Source organism: Danio rerio, chromosome 14, assembly GCF_052040795.2.
Source record: "Danio rerio strain M-AB ecotype USA chromosome 14, GRCz13ab, whole genome shotgun sequence".
Classification (NCBI taxonomy): Eukaryota; Metazoa; Chordata; class Actinopteri; order Cypriniformes; family Danionidae; genus Danio; species Danio rerio.
Genome location: NC_141034.1, coordinates 48,875,664 through 48,901,561, shown reverse-complemented (window position 1 = coordinate 48,901,561; position 25,898 = coordinate 48,875,664). Strand labels below are relative to the sequence as shown.

The window sequence follows — 25,898 nt, the reverse complement described above, 5'->3', positions numbered from 1 at the left end:
GGTGGACTACTTCATTCTGATTGCTTGCCGCCAATGTTGCCAACTTAGCGACTTTGTCACTAGATTTAGCGACTTTTAAGACCCCCCTAGCGACAAATCTAGCGACTTTTTTGTGTTATTGGAGATTTTTTTTAGACTGTCATTTGTCCATACTGTACCGTCCCTACTCTTCTCAACGAGCTGCGTGTGATGCCGCCAGCTCCTCCCCCGCCTCACAGCACTGACAGGCGGCCCAGTCAGTCCTCGTACAGCAGCCTCTCCCACCTGCAGCCCGAGAGCAGATCACCCCTCTGCGTACCGATGACAAATGATTTAGCACAGGCAGTGTGAAGGTATTTCCCTTGTACAGTCAAACCGATGTACTTCTACTTTATTTTAACAATTTAATTGGACCGTTTATTCTTTTCTTGTTCACAATCACAGATATTAGTGACAGTTTCTGAACTTGTCTGAGTTTATTACATATGAGAGATTACTGCACATTCACTACACATCTATAATGACATACTGTATTCAAACAGCAATAAATTTAGTTAAATAAACATGCTTATATAAAGTGTAGTGCAATTATAAATGCCCCTTTATTAACCATAGGCTGTTATTGTCATTGACGTATGACGTATCCCCCCCCCCCCCCCCCCCCTTCATCAGGGATCCCTGCAGGGGGGCCTCTGCTTTTTGCGCTACGCCACTGATAAAATGATCATTTTTATCTGGCTCCCATAAGTAGGTTATATTAGAACATAGGGATGTAGCAATTCACGATACTAATCTCTTGGTACAATTTAATCACAATTTTAAACAAAATTATTTAAAACAAATTTAAGGTGAAGAGCCCTTTCAATGTTTACCTAAATGTCATTTTAGTTTGACGCCCCACTTTTTGCTCGCTGCTAATGTGCAGGTAAAGTAAGTAAACACAGCGCCGCCTCTGTTCAAAAAATGTATCGCGATTCATTCAACATTTCTACCGGTTTCTAATAGAACATTTTAAACATGTCAATGTATTTTAAACATACTTCTGATGCATACTAATAAATATGTTTATTATAAATATTGATTGGGGCAGCACGGTGGCGCAATGGGTAGCACGATCGGCAGACAGCAAGAAAGCCTCGGCTGGGTCAGTTGGCGCTTCTGTGTGGAGTTTGCATGTTCTCCTTGTGTTCACGTGGGCTTCCCCCACAAGTCCAAAGACATGCTATAGGTGAATTGGATAAGCTAAATTGTCCGTAGCGTATGAAAGTTTATGGGTGTTTCCCAGGGATGGGTTGCAGCTGTAAGTGCTTCCATTTCGTAAAACATATGCTGGATAAGTTGGCGTTTCCTTCCGCTGTGGTGACCCCTGATTAATAAAGGGACTGGGCTGAAAAGAAAATGAATGAATGAATGAATGAATATATGAATGACATATTAACAACAATCAAACCAGTGACTTTTCATTGCCTAGTCTATCAATTATGTCTACAGTAAAACTGATTAAAATGATTCATTCAAAAACGTTGTGTAACGAAGTGGCTAACACAGAGGGATCCATTTGCAGTATCCTTATTAAACACAGTTTAATAACAACAAGCACACAGATGTAGTGCGTGTGCGAACTCGCATCAATCACAGTAGTATAAGGTCGAAGGGCTGGCGGCTGGTAAACACAGGACGAGTATGCAGGCATGGGTCAGAGGCAGGCGGCGAATACCAAAGTCGGTATACAAGCTAGAGTTCAGGGCAGGCGACGTGGATCAGAGTCGGGATTCAGGCTGAGGTACAAGGCAGGCGCAGTGGCGTAGCAGACGGGGCCGCAGGGCCCCGCGTCGTTGCGATTTACAATAAACTCTTGGCAACAACTGTGGTCGGAACCAAAGTTCACACGTTTGTGTTCTCTGAACACCTCTCAAGCGGTGGACTACTTCATTCTGATTGTTCATACTTCATTCTGGTTGTTGCCAACCTAGCGACTTTGTCACTAGATTTAGCGACTTTTCAGACCCCCCAGCGACAAATCTGGCGACTTTTTTGTGTGTTATTGGAGATTTTTTTAGACTGTCATTTGTCCATACTGTACCGTCCCTACTCTTCTCAACGAACTGCGTGTGACGCCACCGGCCCCTCCCCTGCCTCACAGCACTGACAGGCAGCCCAGTCAGTCTTCGTACAGCAGCCTCTCCCACCTGCAGCCCGAGAGCAGATCACCCCTCTACGTACCGACGACAAATGATTTAGCACAGGCAGTGTGAAGGTATTTCCCTTGTACAGTCAAACCGATCTACTTCTACTTTATTTTAACAATTTAATTGGACCGTTTATTCTTTTCTTGTTCATAATCAAAGATATTAGTGACAGTTTCTGAACTTGTCTGAGTTTATTACATATGAGAGATTACTGCACATTCACTACATATCTATAATGACATACTGTATTCAAACAGCAATACATTTAGTTAAATAAACATGCTTATATAAAGTGTAGTGCAATTATAGATACCCCTTTATTAACCTTAGGCTGTTAAACAGAAACGGTAGAACGTGATGACGTCAGTGATATGCAAATTGACGTATGCCCCCCCCCCCTTCATCAGGGGGCCCCGTCAGCGATCCCTGCAGGGGGGCCTCTGCATTTTGCGCTACGCCACTGGGCAGGCGGCAGGCAGGACAAGGTCGATATCAAGGCAAGGTATGCAACGGGAAAGCAGGCAATGAAGAGAAACGCTCAGTAGTGTTAGCCGGGGCAGAACAAGACTTCACAATGATACGGAGTGTGTGCTGCTTATATGCGTGTGCCAGGTGATTGGGAAATGTGCTGCAGGTGTGAGTGCTAATCAGTCAGTGGATGATGTAATGTCAATAGTCCGGTGATGATGACCTCTGCTGGCCAGCGAGGGGAATGACTGGGACTGAGTCGGTGACACGTTGGTTCATTCAAAAGCAAATCAAGTGACTGTCCTTACAAGTTACTTCACCGAAATATTTGATTTCATATTACTGGAGCAGATTGCACACTGAACACGTTCAATTTGTCCTGTAACATTTTCAAAATATAAAAGACGCATTGTGTTTAGATTTGTTTCTAAGCAAGAATTTTGTCCTTTTGTTAGGCTAATTTTGTAAATGATCTTACGTAAAATGAATATCCTCATTATATTACATAAAACACTATATATAAACCCAAGAACTAGACATCCAGCCTAGTTGTCTCCATATATAACCACTTCTATATGCTAGGTCTCATTTAACCTAGTTACATAAGCAGCCCCTGTCCTCATTTTACTGGAGTATAGAGTGTCAAATTTAGTTCCTGTGTTTATGAATTACTAATATGTGCCCTGCAGGCATTCTTCTTCCCTCTATAGCCAGAAATGAACAAGAAATAGAAGTGAGAGACAGAAACAAAGAGGAGAACAAAGAGCCGCTGATTCACCACAAACAGTGATGCGATTTTTCGCACATCCTGTTTTTTTGACTGGATGTAGTCCCAGACTGTGGTCCTTTTAGTCGGTATATTTTGCATTAAGAGAACTGCTCTGGATGGCTTGAAATACCAAATTGCTCAGGGTTAAGTGTTTGAGTCAGGAGATGTGCTAGACTGCCACGTTGAGAAGTGCATTAGATTTCACATCACACATTTCGGACTCGATGAACTTGGCTTTCTTTCCTGTTTGTAAAACTCACTGAACACCTGGGCACCTTTTTCTAAATTCTGTGTAAATATAAAGGTTTTACTGACTACAAATGAAATGTTAACTTTCCACAAACACATTTGGCACATTAACTTTATGGCAGATTTGTAAAGGTTATATTTTTATCTTCCAATATTTTATTTCAGTAATAACATGCAACTGGATTCTTTGTCTTTTAGCTGTCTAAGCTTCCCTTTAATCATGTATTAGACGTTTAGTTCATACCCTTCCAACCCAGACTATGAAGACATTGAGGTTTCTCATAAATTCTTTTTGATGTTGTAAGGATTGTGTTCTCCGTGGCCTTGCCCTCCTCCTCAGCTGTGTTACTCCACACGCTCAAATCTAAGGTTTTCTGTCATAGATGCTCCCTTTGAAATGGATTTTCTTTGTGTAAAGAGCGGTAAGCACTCTTTTTCGCTGCAGGTCATGGAACAGGTGAGAGAACTAAAGCTTGTAAATATTTAGTCGTTTTAATCATTTTTAGCTGAAGTGAAGTGTATCAGTTAAGCACAACATGTTATGCTCAAGACTGAGTATTTTTAGCTGATTATGTAATATTTTAACGCTATCTCGCACCAATTTGTACATTTTTGATTTAGAGGCTAATTCGTATGCATTTATACAATTTCATTAATATTTTAGTATGATTTGCTCATCTCCTAATAAAGGTTGCCAGCAGGCACAGGATGTCAACATAGCATCAGATTGACGTTGTACCCTACAGTCATGGGCACAATAAATTTTGTTTGGAAATGAAAATGGGGTTGACGTCAAAACCTAACGTCAGTTTGATGTCAATGTCCAATGTTCAACCTACAATAAACCAAATATCAACGTCTAATGATGTCATGCTGTGTTCACACCAGACATGGCACGCTTAAACCACACTATTCACACGTAATTAAGGCGTGAACATTTCTCGCTTCATTCTTGCGTCAAATTCACTTCACAATAGATGCGAATTTGCATCATGGGCAGGGCTTCTGTCTGCCCAGTGACTAGCTTTGATACTAATGTTTTATGAAGGCTGATAAACAGTCTCGATTTGTTCACAGGAGTCCTCTAGATCAGGTGTTCTCAACCTTTTTCACTTCGAGGCCCACCTTTTTTTGAAGGTCTGAACTGATTGTCTAGAAAAAAAAAAAAATTTAAAGCATTATTTGTTTACAAAACAAAACATTATATTATATATATATATATATATATATATATATATATATATATATATATATATATATATACACACACAACAGTTCTGTCTGGTTTTCAAATCTGATTGGCTGATAGCCGTGCGATATTCTGCAATATCAGAACTCCTACAGCCTCTTTACCCTTTGTGTATTACTCCGCCCACATACAACCAGCAAAAAGCAGACACTAAAGCTCTAAAGTTTAAAAGATGCACACTCAACTGTTTAACTGTCAGCTTATGATTTGAATCCGGAAGAATTCAAATCATAAAGAAAGGAAAGTAGTTCCTCATACAAAAGTATTTTTGAGACTCTCCATGTTTGATTTTGTTTTTATATACACAATTATGCCGTCAAACTGTTGTATAAATGCAATATCACACTCGTAGCAGTGCGATATGGCTGTATTTCGGCACTGGTGGGGGCACTAAGGCAACGCACGCCTCCCACCAGTGCCGATATACAGCCATATCGCACTGCTACTCATGTGATATTGCTCATATATATATATATATATATATATATATATATATATATATATATATATATATATATATATATATATATACACACACACACACAACAGTTCTGTCTGGTTCTCGAATCTCGAATACATGTGTGTGTGTGTGTGTGTGTGTGTAAAATACAGTAAAAACCCTCTAAATCTGTTGAAACACATCGATCTGAAGGTAGTGTGGTTTGTAGCTGATTACTGGAGTTTGCTGACTGGAACAGTGAACAGGTGTTCAGTACTGAAACACCACAGAGTCTCGCTAGATCCCCCTGTACGGTCAGTTATAAAACATTCCAAGACGTTAATTTAGACAACTATGAGGATATTTTAAAGTGTTCACACAAAGAGAGCACGCACAGTTTGTGAATCAACGGACTTGTGTGACTCTGATACAGTACAAGTCGCAGACGTGAGGCACGTGCGAGCTGGTTATTATAACTTGAATCATCGTTACCTTTACATTTGCATGACTGTTTTGTTATACAGTACAACTGAGAGCGTAGTCCCAGTTGATGAGCACCGGTTGGAAATTTAAGCCACAGTTATGTCTGTTAACAGTGAGGTTGTTTTTGCAGAGTCTGAAGTAGCCTTTTTAATCACAAAAAACAAGAAATGCCATTACTAAAATAATTTTAATTTGATAATTATAATATAATATTTAAGGAAATTTCATGGCCCACCTGCAGGATCGCAGAGGCCCACTAGTGGATCGATTTGTGCGAAACGGTTGAAAAGCACGTCAAACTCGCACTGCTTCCTTCGCAGGGATCGCATCATTTGTCTCGCCTTATTTGCTTGTATTGCACCAAAGGATGTCTTTTCACGTCTTTGCATTGACTTAACATGTAAATCACTCCAGCTTCATGCTTCATTCGTGTCTGGTGTGAACGTAGCATTACAGCTTGATGTTGTGTGAACGTTACCAGTATGACATCTATCCAATGTTGGATTTTGGTTGCCATAACTGATGAATAAATGTCAGCATTTGACGTCAATATGATGTTGGTTTAAGATGTTGGATATGTGTTGGATTTTGGTCATTTTCCAACACAACCTAAAATCAACCAAATTTTAACATCATTTGACATCCTTATTGGACTTCAAAGTAGGGTTGTTCTTAGACACCGGTTAGACATTGAATTTTGGTCGACTGATGTCACAACTTAAATCTAACCGAATATTAACACCTTATGACATTGTTTGCTTGCTGGGTTTGGTTTAGGGGTGGAGTTTGGTGCTATGAATGCTTTAAAAAATCTTACATTTTCCTACATCTTACATCTTTACTTAAAACTCACTTGTTTTCTGAATGTTACACTTCTAATTTGATAATCTGACCGCTTTGTTTGATCAACCTGTACTCTGCATATTTGTCTCTTAGGTCTTGTTTTGTTTTTCCAGTTTGTTGTATTTGACTTCTTGCATGTTTGTGAACCTAATGTTGTGTCTACTTGATTATTGTTTCTTTAATGCCTGTTCATACTATCTCTTTTTGTTACACTCATTGTAAAGTGTCCTTGAGCTCTGGAAAGTCTCTATATATAAATTAAATATATATATATATATATATATATATATATATATATATATATATATATATATATATATATATAATTATTATTATTATTACAACTGAACTTGTATGAATTTTTAAGAATTATGGCAATTCGTCAACCGATTAAGTAAGTGATTTACAACTGTAAATTCAGACAAACGTAAAATAGGTACGATTCCCTGTGGGATCAGGCTGAATATTTTAAACAGATTACCTGTTATAAACAGGCACCTTGATGTCAAAGAATATCAAAAACACATCATAAAATGTGAATCGATTTGATGTCAACTGTTTACCTGGATTTCAAAACTACATCAAATTCACATCTGATATTGGCATTAAAAAACACATCAATCAGGACTGTAATTGATTTTTTTTTTTACTTCAATTTGATGTCATTTTGACATCAGGGAAGTCTACATGCATTGTAGGGACACAAAATCCAGTGTAAGTTTGTTATTAAGGATTTCAAATGAATAAAACATTTCTTATAAAACGATTGTTTTGTGTCATTATTTTGGTGGCCAAAGGGTCATCAGCGTGTGGATGTCAAATCTACATCAAGGTTCTGACATCAAATCGATCAGCATTTTGATGAGTTTTTTATGTGCTTTTTATGCCCTTTTGACATTTAGGCACACGCTGGTTACTGGACATCTTAATGTGACCCAAGACATTAGAAAATGTTTTCAAATTAATAAAGTAAAAAGAAAGCACTAGATTACTGCAGCAAATTACTTATTTTAATTTCTGTAGTGTACTTCATTTTAAAGTATACTTGACCATTACAAATTCAGTATTGTGACAAAAAAAATCACTTTTTATCAGTGTTTTTATCATTTTTGATTGCTTTAATAAACCTAACCTAACCCTAACTCAAAATATATAATATAATAAAATAATAAAATATATACTTGCAATATTATTTTATCCTATTACATTATCATTATATAATCAATGACCTAAATTGATCCTGAAGTGACAATAATAGAGGTCTAAACATAGACCTCTTGACTAAAACGAGGCTAACTTTAGGATTTCAGTGAAAACCATATAGATGGAAATATTCATTCATTTGGTTTTTTTTTTAGCTAGTTCCTTATTTTTCAGGGGTTGCCACAGCAGAATGAACCGCCAACTATTCCTGCATATGCTTTATGCAGCGGATGCTCTTCCAGCCTCAACACAGTACTGGGAAACACCCATTCACACACTCACTCATAGCCAATTTGGTTTATTCAATTCATGGTTTATTCAATAGAGCATGTCTGGACTGTGAGAGAAACTGGAGTACCCGGAGGAAACCCATGCAAACACAGGAAGAACATGCAAACTCCACACAGAATTGTAGACGTATATAGATTTATCAATTAAACAGAAATCAATAGCTACAAGTGTAAAGTCTGTGTAATCAGAATTTTTTGATTCTCACTGACAGCCCAATTTTAGCCTTGTTTTAGCAAATATTTATGCAATTAGATGTCTTTTAAATACCAAACTGCTTCGAGGGAATAGTTTTGTAAGATGAAAGTTAGTGTTTGAAAAAATAGTGTAACCATACATTTTACATTAAACTACATTAATGAAAAAAAAAAAACCCCACAATATTTTACCTGAAATTAGCTGAATCGAAAAACAGATATGATAATTATCTCACTCTAACCTTTTTGATAAAACCAATTTATTTAGAAATACTAATACACAGTCATACAGAATCATCTATTTTTACTCAACCCAGGCTCATTCTGAAAACATACCCTTATGTACATTTCTGGAGAGTGCCAAATATTTCCCAGGAGGTACGTTTTTTTTTTTTTTTTTGCAGTTTATGTTTTCACAAATTCACCAAAGGCTGCCGTGTAAACTCTTAAAAATTTCTTGCGGGTGCCATTCGCGCTTTCTCTTCTTGTGTAAATCCACCAGAGGCCGCTGTCGATTGATTGATTGACTGACTGACTGACCGACCAACCAACCACCCCCTTCCCTAAACCCGACCGATAGTGTTTTAAAATGCACTTATAGACCAGCACCCACCCACTTCTCTAAATCCAACCAACAGTGTTTTGAAAAGCAATCCAGAAAGAGAAAAGCCCTCGTGGCAGCCTGATTTTCATCACATTTTCAGATTTTACCACATTCTCACTTTGTTAATTACTTGTTTATTTAATTTTTTGACTTTTGTTTTAGTTTTACCTGCTTTCTGACTCGAACCCCCTTGTCACAGTCAACTCCGCTCTGCATCTCAAATCCTCCAACGTACGAAATGAGCCACCGGGCAAACTGGTAAAAGCAGAAAAGCCGTCCACACGGAGGTAAGTGATGCAGACATACATTCCTCTGGCTACACAATTTACGATCTCCAGAAATGTATATAGGGCTACATTTTCAGAATGTAAACACAATCTCAAGGCAATTTGTAACTTTTTGATTTAGAGGCTAATTCGTTTGAATTCGTACAATCTAATTCGTACAATTTAGTACGATTTACTCATCACCCAATGACAGTTGGGGTTAGGTGCCACGCCTCCTTTTTAAAATCGTATATTTTCGAACGACTGAACTCGTACAAATTCGTACGAATTAGCCACTAAACTGACAAAACGTAAAATACTTATGTTTCCTTGTGAGATCAGGCTGGAATGGACCTTTGTTGTTTTTACTTCTATTGCTTTTTTTTAATTTGTACTTTCAACTAAAATAATTTGCAGATGAAACAGTTCAAAACATACTTATTTCAGCATAACCCATCAGTTTAATTTCCAGTCTTTGCCATATACAGTATATTTAGTGCACAACAGCACTGCACTTTAGAAAATTACCTTAACTATCACCTTCCACACTTACTTTATTACAGCACAGCTATTCGTCCTCTTTAAAAAGGCATCCCCTACTTCCCTATACAATGCATCACTGTCATAGAACACACCATATTGCGTTATGCATGTGCTGTTCATTATTTGAACGAGGATTTATGGGAGACCAAACACAATTATGCACTGATTGTCTAACTTCTAAGAAAATCAGAGCAGCAAACCTTGTGTGTTCATCCCTGCCTCTCTGCATTGAATTAGATTAGAGTCTATTGGTTGCAGACGGTGTTACAAATGCGTGTCAGCTTTCTGGACCCTCAAATCTGCACTTAGCCATCGTGACAGTGTACGAGAGGGATGCTTTTATTTTAAAACCGGAAAAGGGGTTGTTGTTTGAATCCTAATGCGACTGAAGCGCTTTTCTCCACATGGGGTGTGAGGAGAATTTATTTTTCCCAGAACTGGGTGTGAGGAAATACACGCTCTTGGAAAACATGCTCTCAGTTTCTCTTTGATTTAAATACCAGCAAATTCGCATGTCTGCCCGAATTGAATTGTCTTCGGAGACCTTGAAGGCTGACAGGCAAACGCGTGTAACAAGTTGTAGAGCAATTTGCCTTGCTTGGTTTGAGTTCTCAGTGGTGCGATTACTCCTTCTGACAGGTCCAAATAAAGACAGATTGAATACACGTGCTTGAACTGAATCACATGACTCCAACCGTCCAATCCGACGCCATGAATGTGAAGCGTTCAGAACTTTAGAAAGTGTTGAATTTAATAAAACCCAATAAGTAGCATCTTTCCAAACCGACCCCTTTAGCTGCGAAAAATTGCATTTCAGATCTGACATTTGAGTGGCACAATAAGCAAATTGCCGTTTATATTACTGCTGAACCAAAGTGTTTCACAAAGATTGAAATGCAGAGCCGCGGCTCCGACCAAATTGGTGTGGAGTTTGATGTGTGACCGTCCTCTTTTATTCCTTGTCAAACGCATCGGCCTTCCTCTTATGCCTCAGTACGTCCGCTGACACCTCGCGTTTTGTTGTTTTCCCATCCACAGCCGAGAATCTCCTCAGTCAATATAATTCCCTTTTAACCCCGCGCTCGCAATATCTGAGCATCTAAATCAATTGTCGGATCATCTGATAAGAATGTAATCAGATCTCTCAGAATCGGGCTCGGAAAAAAGACAATGCCCTTGAAGAGAAAGTAATTGCGGAGGAATGTCTGGCAGAAGTATGATTGATGTGGGTATTGTGCTTTTGTTGATAACTAGCAGATTGAAGAGCGGATAACAGCCAGTGTTGACACTTCTCTTTCAACAAAGCGACGGCGTCCCACTTTCCTTCTCAATATATAGCATGTTCAAACTACTTCTGCAACTTTTAAAAAACATTGCGTGACTTCTGTTTTACCTGGGTTTTGTTTAGTTGAAAAACTGACGGGCAGCTTTGGGAGTCTCCTAAGTAGGTCTTGGAAAAAATGGATTTTTGAGAAAGCTATAATGGGGAAGCTGAGGTAAACAGACTTCTGCCCAATTACAGAGCGAGTGACTAGACTTAATAAAACTCTCATATAGAGCATTGATCTCTCCGGGCAAAGGTGAATGCCTTACAGTCTGGCTGAGAACAGGCGACAGATGTGTTCTCTAATATGTAATAGAATAAATATCCAGCAAGGTCTTCGGGGAAGGGGGTTGCGTCTGTAACAGACTCCTTATGGTGTCGTTAATTATTTTTTGGCACTTACAAAGAGTAAATGCTTACAGTGAGATAATTTCTAGAAAAAGATTAAAAATATTCTTCAAAAAGTGTTTGTCGAGCACCATAAATGCAATCCAATAAAAGTGTAACGGATTAGAGTTGATCCGTGATTCGTACGGTTCACAATCCACAGTTCGGAACGCACGTGACCTGCAGATTGATACCTTAACTTGCAGATTAATCCTAAATTTGTAACAATCGCAGAGACACATCATTCAAATCACATGTATGAAAGGATTTAGGCTTTCCCTGTGAAATATAATGATGATGGAAGAAGAAGTAGTGGCGATGCAGTGAAGCAGTAGGTAGTGCTGTCGCCTCATAGCAAGAAGGTCGCTGGTTCGAGCCACGGCTGGGTCAATTGGTGTTTCTGTGTGGAGTTTGCATGTTCTCCCTATGTTCGTGTGGGTTTCCTCCGAGTGCTCCGGTTTCCCCCACAGTCCAAAGACATGCAGTACAGGTGAATTGGGTAGCCTAATTGTCCGTAGTGTATGAGTGTGAATGAGTGTGTATGGACGTTTTCCAGAGATGGGTTGCAGCTGGAAGGGCTTCCTCTGTGTAAAAAAACATGTGCTGGAGAAGTTGGCGGTTCATTCCCTTGATTAATAAAGGGACTAAGCCGAAATGAAAATGAATGACTGAATGAAAAAGTTGTGGTGGGTTATTTGGGATGTGGTGGGTTTCTTAGGTTATTACTTGTTTAGCCTGCATTAATGCATTCAGTGTAAGCTGCACAATTACTCATTAAAAGTTTGGGATCTCAACACCTACACAACGTAAATTATAAATCATAGTGATTTGCATATTTTTATTAATCCTTAGGGATTCAGTCTTTAGTGTTATGAGTTAGTTATGAAGTTACAAACAGTCAAATAATACAGAAGTACTGGGATAACATTCACATAAAACCATTGATGCTTATGGTAAAGATTAAAGTCACGGTCATATGCATTTAATTTATGGCTTAAAATTGAAAGATGTAGGCAGCAACTACATTATTTAACCAATAGGTGGCGAGAATCAGCCATCAAAAATATGCCACTGAATAATTCTTCAGAAGTTATCCATCTAGCAATGAAGTATAAAGCTTGATGCTTGTTTAACTGAATCATTTATTAAAAATGACACTAAAATAAATTTGGCTTGTACAAATTAAGATGTTAGATTTCTATATTTAGCATTATCAGCAAAAGTAGTAGTAACAGTGAATTTTTCACTGCACTAAATATTTTACAATTCATTTTTATTCAGCTAATTATTTCTTCACTTCTATTTTTTAATAATATTACAGGTTCTAAGGGCGATGCGGTGGCACAGTAGGTAGTGCTATCGCCTTGCAGCAAGAAGGTCACTGGTTCCAGCCTCGGCTGGGCCACTGTATGGTGTTTGCATTTTCTCCCAGCGTTCGCGTGGGTTTCCTCTGGGTGCTCCGGTTTCCACCACAAGTCCAAAGACATGCGGTACAGGTGAATTGGGTAAGCTAAGTTGTTCAGAGTGTATGTGTGTGAATGCATGTCAATGGATGTTTTCCCAGTGACAGCTGGAAGAAATCTGCTGCGTAAAAACGTGCTGGATAAGTTGGTGGTTCATTCCGCTGTGGTGACCCCAGGTTAATAAAGGGACTAAGCCGATAATAAAATGAATAATTGGATTACAGGTTCTAAGTTCTGTTTGTTAAAACCAATAGTTTCTTGCAGTAATGTCTTTGTAATAAATAGAAAGCAAATCACATTATTACAGTCCGATCCGTGACTAAGAAACAATAATCTAGATCTATTTATTTTAACAAATCAATATAAATTATGCCATATACTGCAATGGTTTATAAAGTAAAATTGCTTTCTGATATCTACATGGCTTTGGTAAGTTAAAAAAAAATCTCCAGAAAGTGATTTATAAGCTCTTTTATCACTCCATGAAATACCCATAGAATTAGAAGGTCCACGATTGACCATATAAAGCTCACACACACAGAGCATAATGTACGCTGTACACTGACAAATATAAACCCAATCAGAGTAATGTTAACCTGTTTTGCTCACTAGATCTTTTGTGGTTAAAGACTAAATTATCATTAAACTTGGCAAAGAGAGTGATAGAGATGTATCTCATTGTATTTTGAAACTACAGTCAAAGAAAACACAGCCAGGAATTAATATCAACCTCTGCATGAACACATGATATTGGAGCTAATTGATTTGACATTATTCAGCAGTCTACATGTGTTTGTTGAAACACACATCAAATTTATCAATAAACACGATAAATTAACAAATAATGTAACTAAACATACCTTATGCCTCTTTAGAGTGGAGATTAATAAATGTATAATTTGTAAATCTAGCATTATGTGTCCTCAGGCCAGTTTGAATGTGTTTTGTGCTGTCCTTGCCCAGTAAAACACCGAAACGGGGCTTGCGTTTTCAAAATAAAAGTCTTGCATACATAGTAAGTGAATTATGTGCCAAAAAATAACTACAAAAGGAAAATAATTGTTGTCTCATTAGAAAACGTTGTTGCTTATCAAACACAGCCTGAGGTGTGCATATTAATGATCACAGAGTTTTTTTTTTTATCTCAGAGCTTGATGACATGGCTGCTTGTCAGGTCCGGATGAACGACCCAAATTAAGCTGCAGTCACACTGGACTTTTCTCCCCATAGACTTCCATTTAATAGTAATTGATGCGACTACTTTAAAAATTGTGCAGTCTGAACTTGGCATGTTTTACACTGTCTTTTATTCTCTAAAAATAACCTGCTTATGAGAGTTGTTCTTTGGATGTTTCACACTGTGGATTATCACGCAGTAAACAATGCAAAATGTTTTCACCTTTGCAAACTCACCACTCAAAACAGTGACTCACAGCCCTTCTCCACAATATTTGCTAGATGAACTGTACACTACAAACCTGAAACACACAGCTTTTTGGCAGCTTCATTCTGTACCGCATGGATGAACCTCAGGAATAACAGAAAATCTTCATTCACCTGAAATATACACATTATTATTACTTGCTACATAGACTACGCATTATGCATAAATCATCATTCAGATTGTAAAGTGGTGCCTCAGAGGTCTTTTGGAACACAGTTAAAGAATTTATAAATAAAATTCAGTCATGCAAAATGTTGTTTTTCTCTCGCTCTTCATTTTCTGGAAGACATTTTTTTAGTCCCTCAGCCCTACAGGGTTTCTCTAATTAAATTTGCTCTCTAATGAACAAGCTGATGTATATGCTTTTTTTATTTTTAACCAAAAGAAGATACAAAGCAATTTTCTGTTAGAGTAAGATGTTAAAGACGCCTCAGAATTCAAAAACATTCAATTACATACTACAGGAAAATGCTCATGTAGAAAGATAATTCGCAAACATATTTTGAGTACATTTAAATATGATGTTAAGTCAACATGGTGGCTCAGTGGTTAGCACTGTCGCCTCACTGCAAGAAGGTTGCCAGTTCGAGTCCCTTCTGGGCCAGTTGGCATTTCTGTGTGGAGTTTGCATGTTCTCCCCGTGTTGGTGTGGGTTTTACTCCAGGTGCTCCGGTTTCCCCCACAAGTACACAGACATGTGCTATAAATGAATTGAATAAGCTAACTTGTCCATAGTGTATGTGTGTGAATAAGTGTTTTCCAGTACTGGGTTGCAGCTGGAAGGGCATCTGCTGTGTAAAACACATGCTGGATAATTTGGCGGTTCATTGCACCGTGGCACCTTCTGATGAATAAAGGGACTAAATAAAGTGAATTAATTGAATAAAAAGATGCCGCACTGGGCGATCACCCATATTGCCATTGCCTAAATCCGCCACTGTCTATACATATAAAAATAAGAAGAGTAAATTGATGATTGAAAGAAGAGTGAAATGATTTCATTCCGACTTTAAGATAATCGGTATGCTGGAATCATTATAAGGAATCAGACATACTGAGAATGCAGGGATAAAAACTTATTAAATAAACAGGCCTGATATTTTCAGTGTATTTGCTTGGTGATATGAGGCCATAATATTTAGCAACATTAAATTGAGCCTTAGAGTAAGACAAATCAAAAAGGACATTGTAGATGAAAATTTGTTGTCGATTTTAAATCAAGAAAGGCTTTTGACAATTAATTGATTTGCAGTTTTGACTTGTTTCTTTGATGTTCTTTTGACATCAATGTGCCCCCTAGGTTCTGCCCGTCAGACTGTTGTATTAATTGTGCACCAAAAAATAACTCTAGACCTTGATATTGTGGAGAGGAGACAGAGTGATGAAGCCAATAAGGACATGGGGATGGTTAAGAGGTCATGATGGACAGAGGCCAGCGGGCAAATTTGTCCAGGATGCCGGGGTTGAATCCCTACTCTTTTTCAAAGGACATTCTGGGATTTTTAATGACCACAGAGATTCAGGACCTCGGCTTAATGCCTCATCCGAAAGACGGTGCTCACTGAGCAGTATAGAGTCCCCGTCACTATACTGGAGCATTAGAACCCACATATACCGCAGGTTGGGCGCCCCCTGCTGGCCTCACTAACACCACTTTAGGCAGTAACCTAGCTTTCCCATGTGTTCCCCCATCCAGGTACTCACCGGACGCAGCCCTGTACAGCTCCAGTGGGCGACCATGAGAGAGTTGCAGAGAGTCTCTCCACACCACCACCAGTGTGCAGCATCCAACAGGACAATGACGCCAGTCCACTTACCACATACCAGATACTGGTGGATTAAAGAGACAGCAATAGAGTGCCATGGAATTTTTAATGCCCACAGAAAGATGGTGCTCACTGACAGTATAGTGTCCCCTTCACTTTTACTGGGGCATTAGGACTCACACAGACCAAAAGATTGAGTATCCCCTGCTGGTCACGACTTCCAACAGTAACCCAGTTTTCCCATGTGGTCTTCCATCTAGGTACTGACCAGGCTCAGCCCTGCTTAGCTTCAGTGAGTAGCCGGTCTTGGGCTGCAGGGTGATATGGCTGTGGCTATGGCAGCTGGTAGCACGAAAAGAAACAAAAGCCATCAACAGCGTCATACTACCCCATTTGTCTTAAAGAAGAAAATGCAGCCTATACATAGCTCTGGCTACATAATGTGCAATCTCCAGAAATATATACAGGGGTACGTTTTCCCAATGAGCCTGTGTTAAAAAAATGCCTGCATTATCAAAATTCAAAATGGTGGAAAAAATCAAAATGGCTGAAAGAATATGAGGGGACATTTTAAAAATTGGGCATGAAGAATATTAAGAGGATCATCATGCTGGCATTATTATAACAAATCATACTGAGAAAGCAGGAATAATACAAAAAAATAAATAAACAGACATGTTTTCAGGGTTGCTTTGCGAGCATATAACAACATCAACTTTAGCTTCAAAGTTAGAGTAAGACACGTCAGAAAGGACATTGTAGAAAAGACTTATTAGGCCAGCGATGATTAATTTAGAAACGCCTGTGTGTGCTGTTGTGCGGGTGTTTTGTAGAGTAGTTTTCTAATCCCCTTGAGTTGAAAAAAGGCAGCATGTGACCCATTAACCGTAGTCAACCTAATTCTCGTTTTTCTCAGGCAATAGTGTGAGCGTCCTTCTTTCTGTCTGCAGGGACCACAATAACGAAGACCAAAGGGCCAGTGAAACAGTTTTTGCATATGGTCCTTTGGGCTTGACTGAGATTAGAGAAATTAGAATATTCCTAATGTTGGCCAGTAACCCCTCAGTGTCTATGGGGAAATCAATACAGTTACAAAACAGACTAGGGTCTCAAATTAGGCCTCCCTTGGCAGCGGTGGGAAATCTGCTTTGACGGGTGGCTTCATGCTAAGTGCACAGCCTTATGAACTTGACTTCAACTTGCTCCGCTAACTTCATATGTTTGCGTTCTGACTTTCTTTAGAGAAAGACAAGGATAGAGGAAAAGAGGACAAGAAGTTCTAACTACCAATTAGGAAGCAATAAAAACATCTCTCCCTTGTCAATTTGTATAATTAGCATTATCGCACACTGTGATTTTCATGCCTAGCTTGTTTCTCCCCACATTGTTCATCGGCATGATGGATGTAGGATGGATGTGGCATGATGGATGCATCTTGCCTACTCATTTCCCTGATGTCACAGGGTTAACAGCTTTTCTAGAGATTTCTCTCCAGATAACACGTGCTTCCTGCTGTGGAGATAATACATGCAAAGTATCAGTTCAACAGCATTGGGTCTCCTCTTGTTCTCTTCATATACATTTTATGTGTTCGTTTTCTTTAGATCAACCCCAGACTGAAGATACCAGAGTTAATTGCGAAACAGTTCAATTGTATGTAATTAAATTGTCTTTTAAAGTGTATGAAATGTACCACATCCACAGAGACTATGTATTTAGCAGCGTGTGATAACATCCACTTTACCGTATATATGCAGGTGAGTCTACATACAACATCAGAATACAAATCAATATTCTTTATTTCACATACATGTATTTTTTCTTTTACTTTGAACTGTTTACAATCTAAATGATTCAACAACAAAATGAGAAACTACCACAACAAAGTCAGAATTTCTTACTAGAGAAGGAAATAAAAGTAATGATGAAAAAACATAATGGTAGCTTGGATGGAAATGGAGACATTTTGTATCTTGTACCAGATAAGGGGTTAGAGTCACAGAAATGGACAAGTGCACAACCGAAACATGGCCTGTGTTAATTTATGCGTACACTTGGATTAAAATCATAGTTAAAATAAAATGAATTTTAAACCATTCGAAAATCTTCACATTGTATTATTGAGTTTGAACGCAAAGGCCTTTGTTAATAAATAATCTCTCTTTTTTTTTCATCCCAGATAATAAACAAATATAATATTCTTCAGATCAGGAGAATAAATCGGGGTAGACAAACGGCGCACACACGTGTTCCTCGGAGTAACATTTCACACCTGCTTAAGCCCTTTGTCCTCCGTTCTCAAACAGTTTGAGTAGTGAGACGATGGCTTGGTCGTACGGTATCTCCTTCGAAACATGGGAAATGTAAATTTTGGCGTTCATTGCATTTCGTGAACAATGCAACAAAAGAAAGTGTTTATACATGTTAACATACACATACATAACTGAGCATTACGTACATATATGCAGGATAATGAGGGAGAGAACAGATTCCCGATCATCTGTTGGTCGCAGTGAGAAAGCATGTGCGAGCCTCGGCAAATAAGAGAGTAATACTTGAATTTTACAAATCGGTTCTGTACACAATTTGTGTTGGAGTGTTGGTGAACATCCCCTCCTTCCGAGAGGGTTTCATATAAATTCGAAAATGGTTCATTATTGACACATATTATTCCCTTTGTGTATCCAGTGAAGTCAAACTGAACCAAAACCTGGATTGAATCTTAGGGACTGTGGACTTTCCTGGCATTGAGTTCTGTTTCCAGGTACAAATTGTTAAACAAAGATCATTGTAAATTCCCTCTGGTATTCCTTTAAATGTCTTAAATCATTTTCATGTTAAAGCGCCGTGGCCCAGCACCCTGGTCCACCTCCTCACCAGAGGTCCCATTGGACTTGGAGCGTGGCACATACTCAATATCAATGTTGTTTTTATGTTTGCCTTTTCCTCGACTCCACACAAACAGGAGCAGGAAGCAGAAAAGAACCACTCCTAGGAATGTAAAACAGCCCATGGCTGTAGAAACTAAGATAGTCTTTAGATCCAGGCCAAAGGTCACATTAGGGAGGTTGGTGCCGTTGGCAGTGGCATTGCTTGTATCCGTGTAATGCTGGGTCCTGTTGGCATACAGCGAGCCCAGACTTTTCACTGACAGTGATACCATAAGTGTGTCATTACCTGCACTGTTGGAGGCCGTGCATACATACACACCGCCATCCTGAACTTCCACCGCCTTAATATCCAATGAGCCGTTGTTGTGGACCATCACTCTGCCGTGGTTCCTGTTGTTCAGCTGTACCTTACGTGGGGAGACCCAAGAAATAGTGGGCCGTGGGGTTCCCTCCGCAGTGCAGTTCAAATGGGCAGACTGTCCCTCCTCCACAGACACAGACTGAGTCCGATTTCGACGGATCTTGGGCTTGGTGCAGGTCACATAGTTGGACAGAAGAGCTTCTTTGAACTCCTTGGATTGCCGTCTTTGGCTGCCCTCCGGACTGCTGCACTCAGGCTGGGTGTCACCAAAGGAGATGGAATGGTGCCTCTGGAGCAACCACATGAGTCGACAGTCACACACCAGAGGGTTGTTGTTGATCAACAGCACCTGTAGTGCCTCCGGAGCATGAAATGCCCCCTTCTCCAGGGTGTCAAGGCGGTTGTGGGAGATGTTTAGCAAGCGGAGCCAGCGGATGCCCTGGAAAGCGTAGGGTTCGATGGACACCAGATGAGATCCAGCTAACCTCAATTCACGCAGTCGCACCAGGTTCTGAAGCAGGCCACCTTCCACTGTTCGGATGCGACTGTAGGAGAGGTTAAGGTGCGTGAGGTAAGGCAGGTGGTGGAGAGCCTGATAGGGGAAAGTGGACAAGTTGGTGTTGGTGACAGAAAGCGTGGTGAGATTGAGGCCATGCAGAGAATTGGCGGGGAACACATCTAGAGATGGCCAGTTGTCGATCTCTAGGTGACGGAGGTGGAATAGCTTTTTGAAGGAGTAGGGGTGGAGAGTGCTGATAGTGAGGTAGCGCATATGCAGGCTCACCAGGTTGTGCAGGTGGGACAGGGCATCTGTGGGCACCACCGTTAAGTTACAGCGCTCCAGTGTCAGGCTCTCCAGAGACAACAGTCCACTGAAAGCCCGATGGGAGATGTAAACCAGCTCGTTGTCTCCAACATCCAATGACCTGAGGTTGCGCAGGTCCTGGAACATATAGTCCACCAGAATGACAACCTTATTGTCGCTGATATCCAGGTTTGTTAGATTGGAGAGGCCGGTGAAGACGCCTAGAGAGAGGAGCTTGATGCGGTTGCTCTTTAAGCTCAACGAGTGGAGGCTGTAGAGCGAGTTGAAGGCTCCAGGCTCAACATAGGCAATAATGTTTCCACTCAGGTCCAGTTCTTCTATGTGTGGATAGGCAGCAAAGTCATCAGGGTTGACAGCCTGAATGCGATTCTTGCTGAGATCAAGGATCCTCGTCTCGAGTGGGACTCCATCGGGAATGGCGGTGTAGCGCTTGCGGTGGCAGATGACAGATCGGCTCTGGGCGGAGCACTCGCAGCGGGAGGGGCAGGCCAGGGTGGAGCCCACGAACACGGCCACCAGGGCCAGCCCCAGCAAAGGCTGCCAGCAAGACACGGCTGTGTGCAGCATGACTCGACTCAAACAGTCCACCATACTGTCATGGCTCTGAAAGAAACAGAAAGACCAAAGGTTAGAATATGAACAGAGACATCTTGATTTAACACATCTCATCAGGTTACATTATCAATGAAAGATTCACCATTAGTAGTTGGTATCTTTAAATGTAAAACAAAGGGTCGTCTAGAACAGCAGGAGAGGCCACTGAATGGACTTGATATGAATTTGTTTGTACTGCACATAAAGAAGGAGCTGAAGATTGGTGCACATACAAATGAACATCGCCTCAGTTCTTGCTTGTGGGTTTGTATGTGCATGGATTGATTCTTTATTGTTTGCACATGAATTCACAGCCCTATGGGTGTCCTGCTGTTTTTCTTTCTCAGTCGGTTCAGTACTGTTGAAGATTCATACATTCTCACCATTATATTTCTGTTGTTTTGTGGTTTACTAAAGAGGCTTATTCCAACTTAACCTGTTTTCTCAAAAACTGTATTACTTAAAACTGCTGTTCCAAGCAATTGATAAACACATATTCATCAAATGCTAATTTAATTGTAATCATCCACAAAACATTACTTATGGAACAAATATTACAGAAATAAGTTAACTTAAAGGGCACCTATGGTAAAAAATCTACTTTTCAAGCTGTTTGGACAGATCTGTGTGTTGGTATAGTGTATAGACCGTCATACTGGGGTGATATGAACACACCCAGTCCTTATTTTTCAATTGAACTGCAAAAAAAAGGGTCGGCCAATTGGAGCTGTTTTCAAATCGATCGTACCATTACGTAGGTGTGCGATACCCCCGCCCACCGAATTGATTGACAGCTGCGCGCATTAACATGTTCCGGTAGTCGTGTGTATATGTCAACAAGACCAGACAGACATACGCAAAGCAACCGGGAATAAAAGCTCTGTTCTGTTCGCTAGGATCAGCAATCATCATCAAATGTGATTAAGAGTAAGTTTCACATGTTTAAAGTGTTTTAAAACAGAGTATGTGTGTAATTAATTACAGCGTTTTACTTCAGCTTTACTTCATCAGCACAGCCACGTGTGAGAACAATTATAAAAGAAGACGCTTCAATCCCAGTTTGTGGAAGTTAAATCAGGTTTATTTTGTACATTAGCATAACAGATGTCATCTGTGGTGTGTGTGTGTGTGTGTGTGTGTGTGTGTGTGTGTGTGTGTGTGTGTGTGTGTGTGTGTGTGTGCGTGCGTGCGTGCGTGCGTGCGTGCGTGCGTGCGTGTGTGTGTGTGCGCGCGCGCGTTAACTTTGTAACGATATTGTGTGTGACTCATCAATGCAACTTCACAATACTGATTAGTACGGTTAGTTCTTACTGTAGTATCTCACAAACGCTACGTGAGACCTTCTTCCTTTAAGTCTGTCTGTTGTCTGACGCAGTTGAGGGAGGAGACATGTAGTGGGCGAGAAAGTGGGCGGGAAAAACTCATCTTAAAGGCGCAGTACGACAAAACCACCCCCTGCTGGAAATCAGTATAAAACAGCATCTTGTAAAAGGTATAATGAAAAATCTGATGGGTATTTTGATCTGAAACTTTATATACACATTCTAGAGACGCAAAAGACTTATATTAAATCTGAAAAAAGGGGTAACCTAGGTGCCCTTTAAATAACATGGTTTTAATTTTAAAGTGGACTGAAGCATATTTTGCTTAGTGTTTGAAATATTTTGTTCATTAGGTCTAATGTAAATCTATTTGCCTTGAACATCAAATACAGTGGGTGACACTTTAAATTGAGCATTACAGGCTGTGCCTTCTACTGCCGCCGCTCTAAAGGAGTAATGGCCCACACACACTGGGACGCTTTTTTCTTGCATTTTTCCGTCGTCGTTTAATGTGGGCCTCTATGTGATCGTGTACACCAACACACTAAACGCCAGGTGTAAAAGCATAATTTTTAAAGAAACGCCTCATGCTCTTTTTTTTTTTTGACACTCCGTGCTAAAACCTTCTCCTCCAATCAGATTGGCACTTTTGTTCATGCGCACTGAGCTGCTGAAGTTACAGTTAACAGCACTTGGAGGCGCGCAAGTGCAAAACTGTCAATGCGAGCACTCATTGAAGAAGATGCCCAGAGGCGATATGAACGTGGAGCTGCTTATTACACTGGTCAATAATAATCATTTCTTCATCGCTGGAGCTGCTACTTGAATCATCCATGCATGTTCGAGTCACCAGTAACTTTAAAAACAAGCATGTGAACTTCCTCTCTTCCTCTTCTTTTGTGTTATAAGCGGGGTGTCAGAAACTTAAAGTTGTGTAGCGCCATCTAACGTCAAGAGGTGATTTAGCATAATCTTCTGCTTGACACCAGTGAAAATAAATTGGGTTTAAATCCGGAAAAACAACTCATAAAACGCTGACGATAAACGCAAGCGAGAAGTGTTTCAGTGTGTATGAGCCTTTAGAACGTGTTTTTAGGTATGACCACAGTTTGCGACTGTGCCAGGGGGCACAAAGGGACAGAAATAGGCAATACCAGGGGTGGCCAACCCTGTTCCTGGAGAGCCACCTTCCTGCAGATTTCAGTTGCTACCCATATCAAACACACCTGAACCAATAAATTAGGACCTGAACACCACGTGATAATTACAGGCAGGTGTGTTTGATATGGGTTGCAACTGAAATCTGCAGGAAGGTGGCTCTCCAGGAACAGGATTGGCCACCCCTGATCTATACAGTAGCTGTAAACACTCTGCTACTTGGAAATGAAGAGGAAACAATGAAACAAAGCAATATAATTCCTTCATTAAAACTTGTTAACAAATGTTATTATCATTGTAAACTAGTAAAGTGAAATGAGGATTCATTTTGGAAAATAAAATAAAAAAAATAAAACACAATTAAAATGAAAGTACAAACATACCTAAATATAAATGAATAAATAAATAAATGAACAAATGAATAAATAAATCGACAGATAAATAATTAAATAAATGAACAAATGAATAAATAAATAAACAGATGGATAGATAAATAAATAAATAGTGCAATGTTTTACCCTAAATATAGAGAAATGTACAATGTTATTTTAAAGTATTAGGACAAAGACAGTCAGTAAATAGGCTTTTTCATTTACATTTTCATTTACTATCTCATTTTATGTCTCAATTACTGTACATAAACAATAAATAAATAATTAAATAGGCCTAATTATTTATTTAAAGACAATACCAGCGAAGCAATGAGAAACTGTCCAGCACTATTTTTTAGATAGGCCTACTAAAATTTAAAAGAAATCTGCAAAGTGGGGCTATATTATTTTAATTCAAGCCTAAATTAATGAAATTAATTTTTTCTGTCTCTTTGACTTGCATTTCAATGGTTTAAACAACAAGGCAAAATTGACCTTTTTATAGGCTATAGGCTACTATATATAATAGTTAGGTTTTTACATATAGTATTGCATTAATTTTTACAGACATTTTATAGTTATACCTAAAATTAACGCCTGGATCCATTGTTATTATTTAAAGCATAAACCTGTATTTGCTTCTACTTTCCCCTAACATAATTTCCAATATAAATTTAAACAAATATACATCTGCTTTAATAATCTGCAAAGCACAAAAACACACACACATGCACACACACATAAGCAACTGAGATTACAGTGACGTCCAGACTGTGCACTGATGCATCAAAAATATAAATGTTCGGAGGGCAAAATCCACTGGTGCAGATATTACAGATGCAATTACGAAGGCTATTACAAAGGCTGGAAAGATGAGTAAATAAGGCCTCAGAGGTTAATAAAAACATTTACTGTTTTTAGACATTCACCTTAATAGGTCCTTTGGAAAAAAAACTAAACAAATAATGTTTGAAGCAGATCGGTCCTGTCCTGACATCAACACTCATCTAAATCTAGAGTTTGTTTATTTTGCTATGATTCCAGGTCTAAAAGACAAGCTGGCTGTATGTGAGGCTGAACACAATAGACGCATGACAATAAAATGCGCAATGTCTTGTTTGTGAAACACCTGTGGTGCTTCTTTTAAACTTGTAGCCTTGATGTTGAACTCTCTCTGTTGTCACTCTCACCTGTTACATTCTTCTGCCAGAAATTATTCCTAGACCTTCATAAAGGCCTTGATTTTAGAGTCAACACAAAAATCAGAAACATCTTTTTTTTTGTGTGTGTGTGTGTGTGTGTGCTTTCTATTGAACTTAGTGGTCTTCGTATTCTTTCAGTTCCCTTGAAGAAACTTTACTTCTCTACTGGCATCTTTTCTCTGTAACCCTTCCTCTCCATCTTCCTTCCTGGCTCTGGCATGACAAAGCCCCATGCCCAAATATTGTTTACTGAAAATCCGGTTTGAGTTGGAAACTAGGGTTGTGCACAATGTTTACAGTCTTTGATAATATGAATAGAGTTGTTTTATTCATGTCTGAGCTGACATGATTGTGAATGTCACCAACTTTGCAAGAAACAGTATTAAACAGCAAGCAAAAGTAAAAGAGAAAAAGTGAAAATAGACTAAAGTGTAGTGAGGGCTAAGAAAATGCAGCCAGAATGCATCAAGTTATGAAAAAAATATATTTTATGAGAATTTATTTATAGTAATGTAAGTAATGTACATTTAATTATATACAGTCATGTTTTAAGTTAATTATAACCAGTGTTGGGTAAGTTACCTTAAATAAGTGACTGATTACAAATTACTGTCTACTACTGGAAAATTGTAATCTGATTACATTACTGATTACTTAATGTAAAAAGTAATCAAATTACTAATTACTTTACTTTGAAATTACTTTTAAAACATATAAAATATACCTATAAAAATACAAAATAAACTGCAGCTCTTTTAGGAATTGAATGTTCACTGAACACATTACAATGGGTTGATCACAGCAGCTTGATATACTCAAAAGACTCAATATGCATTCTGAATAAGTACGTGAAAGCCACGCGCCTCCATTGGAAGTAATGAACTTACAGGTGCAAAACACGCAATAATGGTCCCATAAGCAACTACACTTCTCTTCACATTCAGAAAAATCTTCACTCCCGATCCTGCACTAAAATTCAATTTTGGATCACCTAGTTTTTGAGGGCTGGTGACCTCTTTG

General features: G+C 39.2%; 1 protein-coding gene and 1 long non-coding RNA gene across 9 annotated transcripts in view; one reads left to right on the top strand and one right to left on the bottom strand.

Annotated features, from left to right (window-relative positions):
• Positions 1-18,091, top strand: LOC141377592 (uncharacterized). Of its 2 annotated transcripts, XR_015508077.1 has the most exons (4): positions 1-332; positions 9,123-9,247; positions 12,802-12,985; positions 16,084-18,091. It is a non-coding gene; the product is annotated as an uncharacterized LOC141377592 (long non-coding RNA). The 2 variants fall into 2 exon arrangements; XR_015508078.1 differs by lacking the exon at positions 9,123-9,247 and having other exon boundaries at positions 9-332.
• The window catches only part of si:ch211-170a17.1, an 830,126-nt gene continuing 822,162 nt past the window's right edge, over positions 17,935-25,898 (bottom strand). For all 7 annotated transcript variants that reach the window (XM_087282057.1, XM_087282056.1, XM_087282058.1 and 4 more), the window contains one exon: positions 17,935-20,834. In XM_087282057.1, coding sequence (XP_087138183.1) covers positions 18,975-20,822 — 1,848 coding nt within the window. In that variant the 5' untranslated portion in view covers positions 20,823-20,834 and the 3' untranslated portion in view covers positions 17,935-18,974. The remainder of the gene's footprint in view (positions 20,835-25,898) is intronic.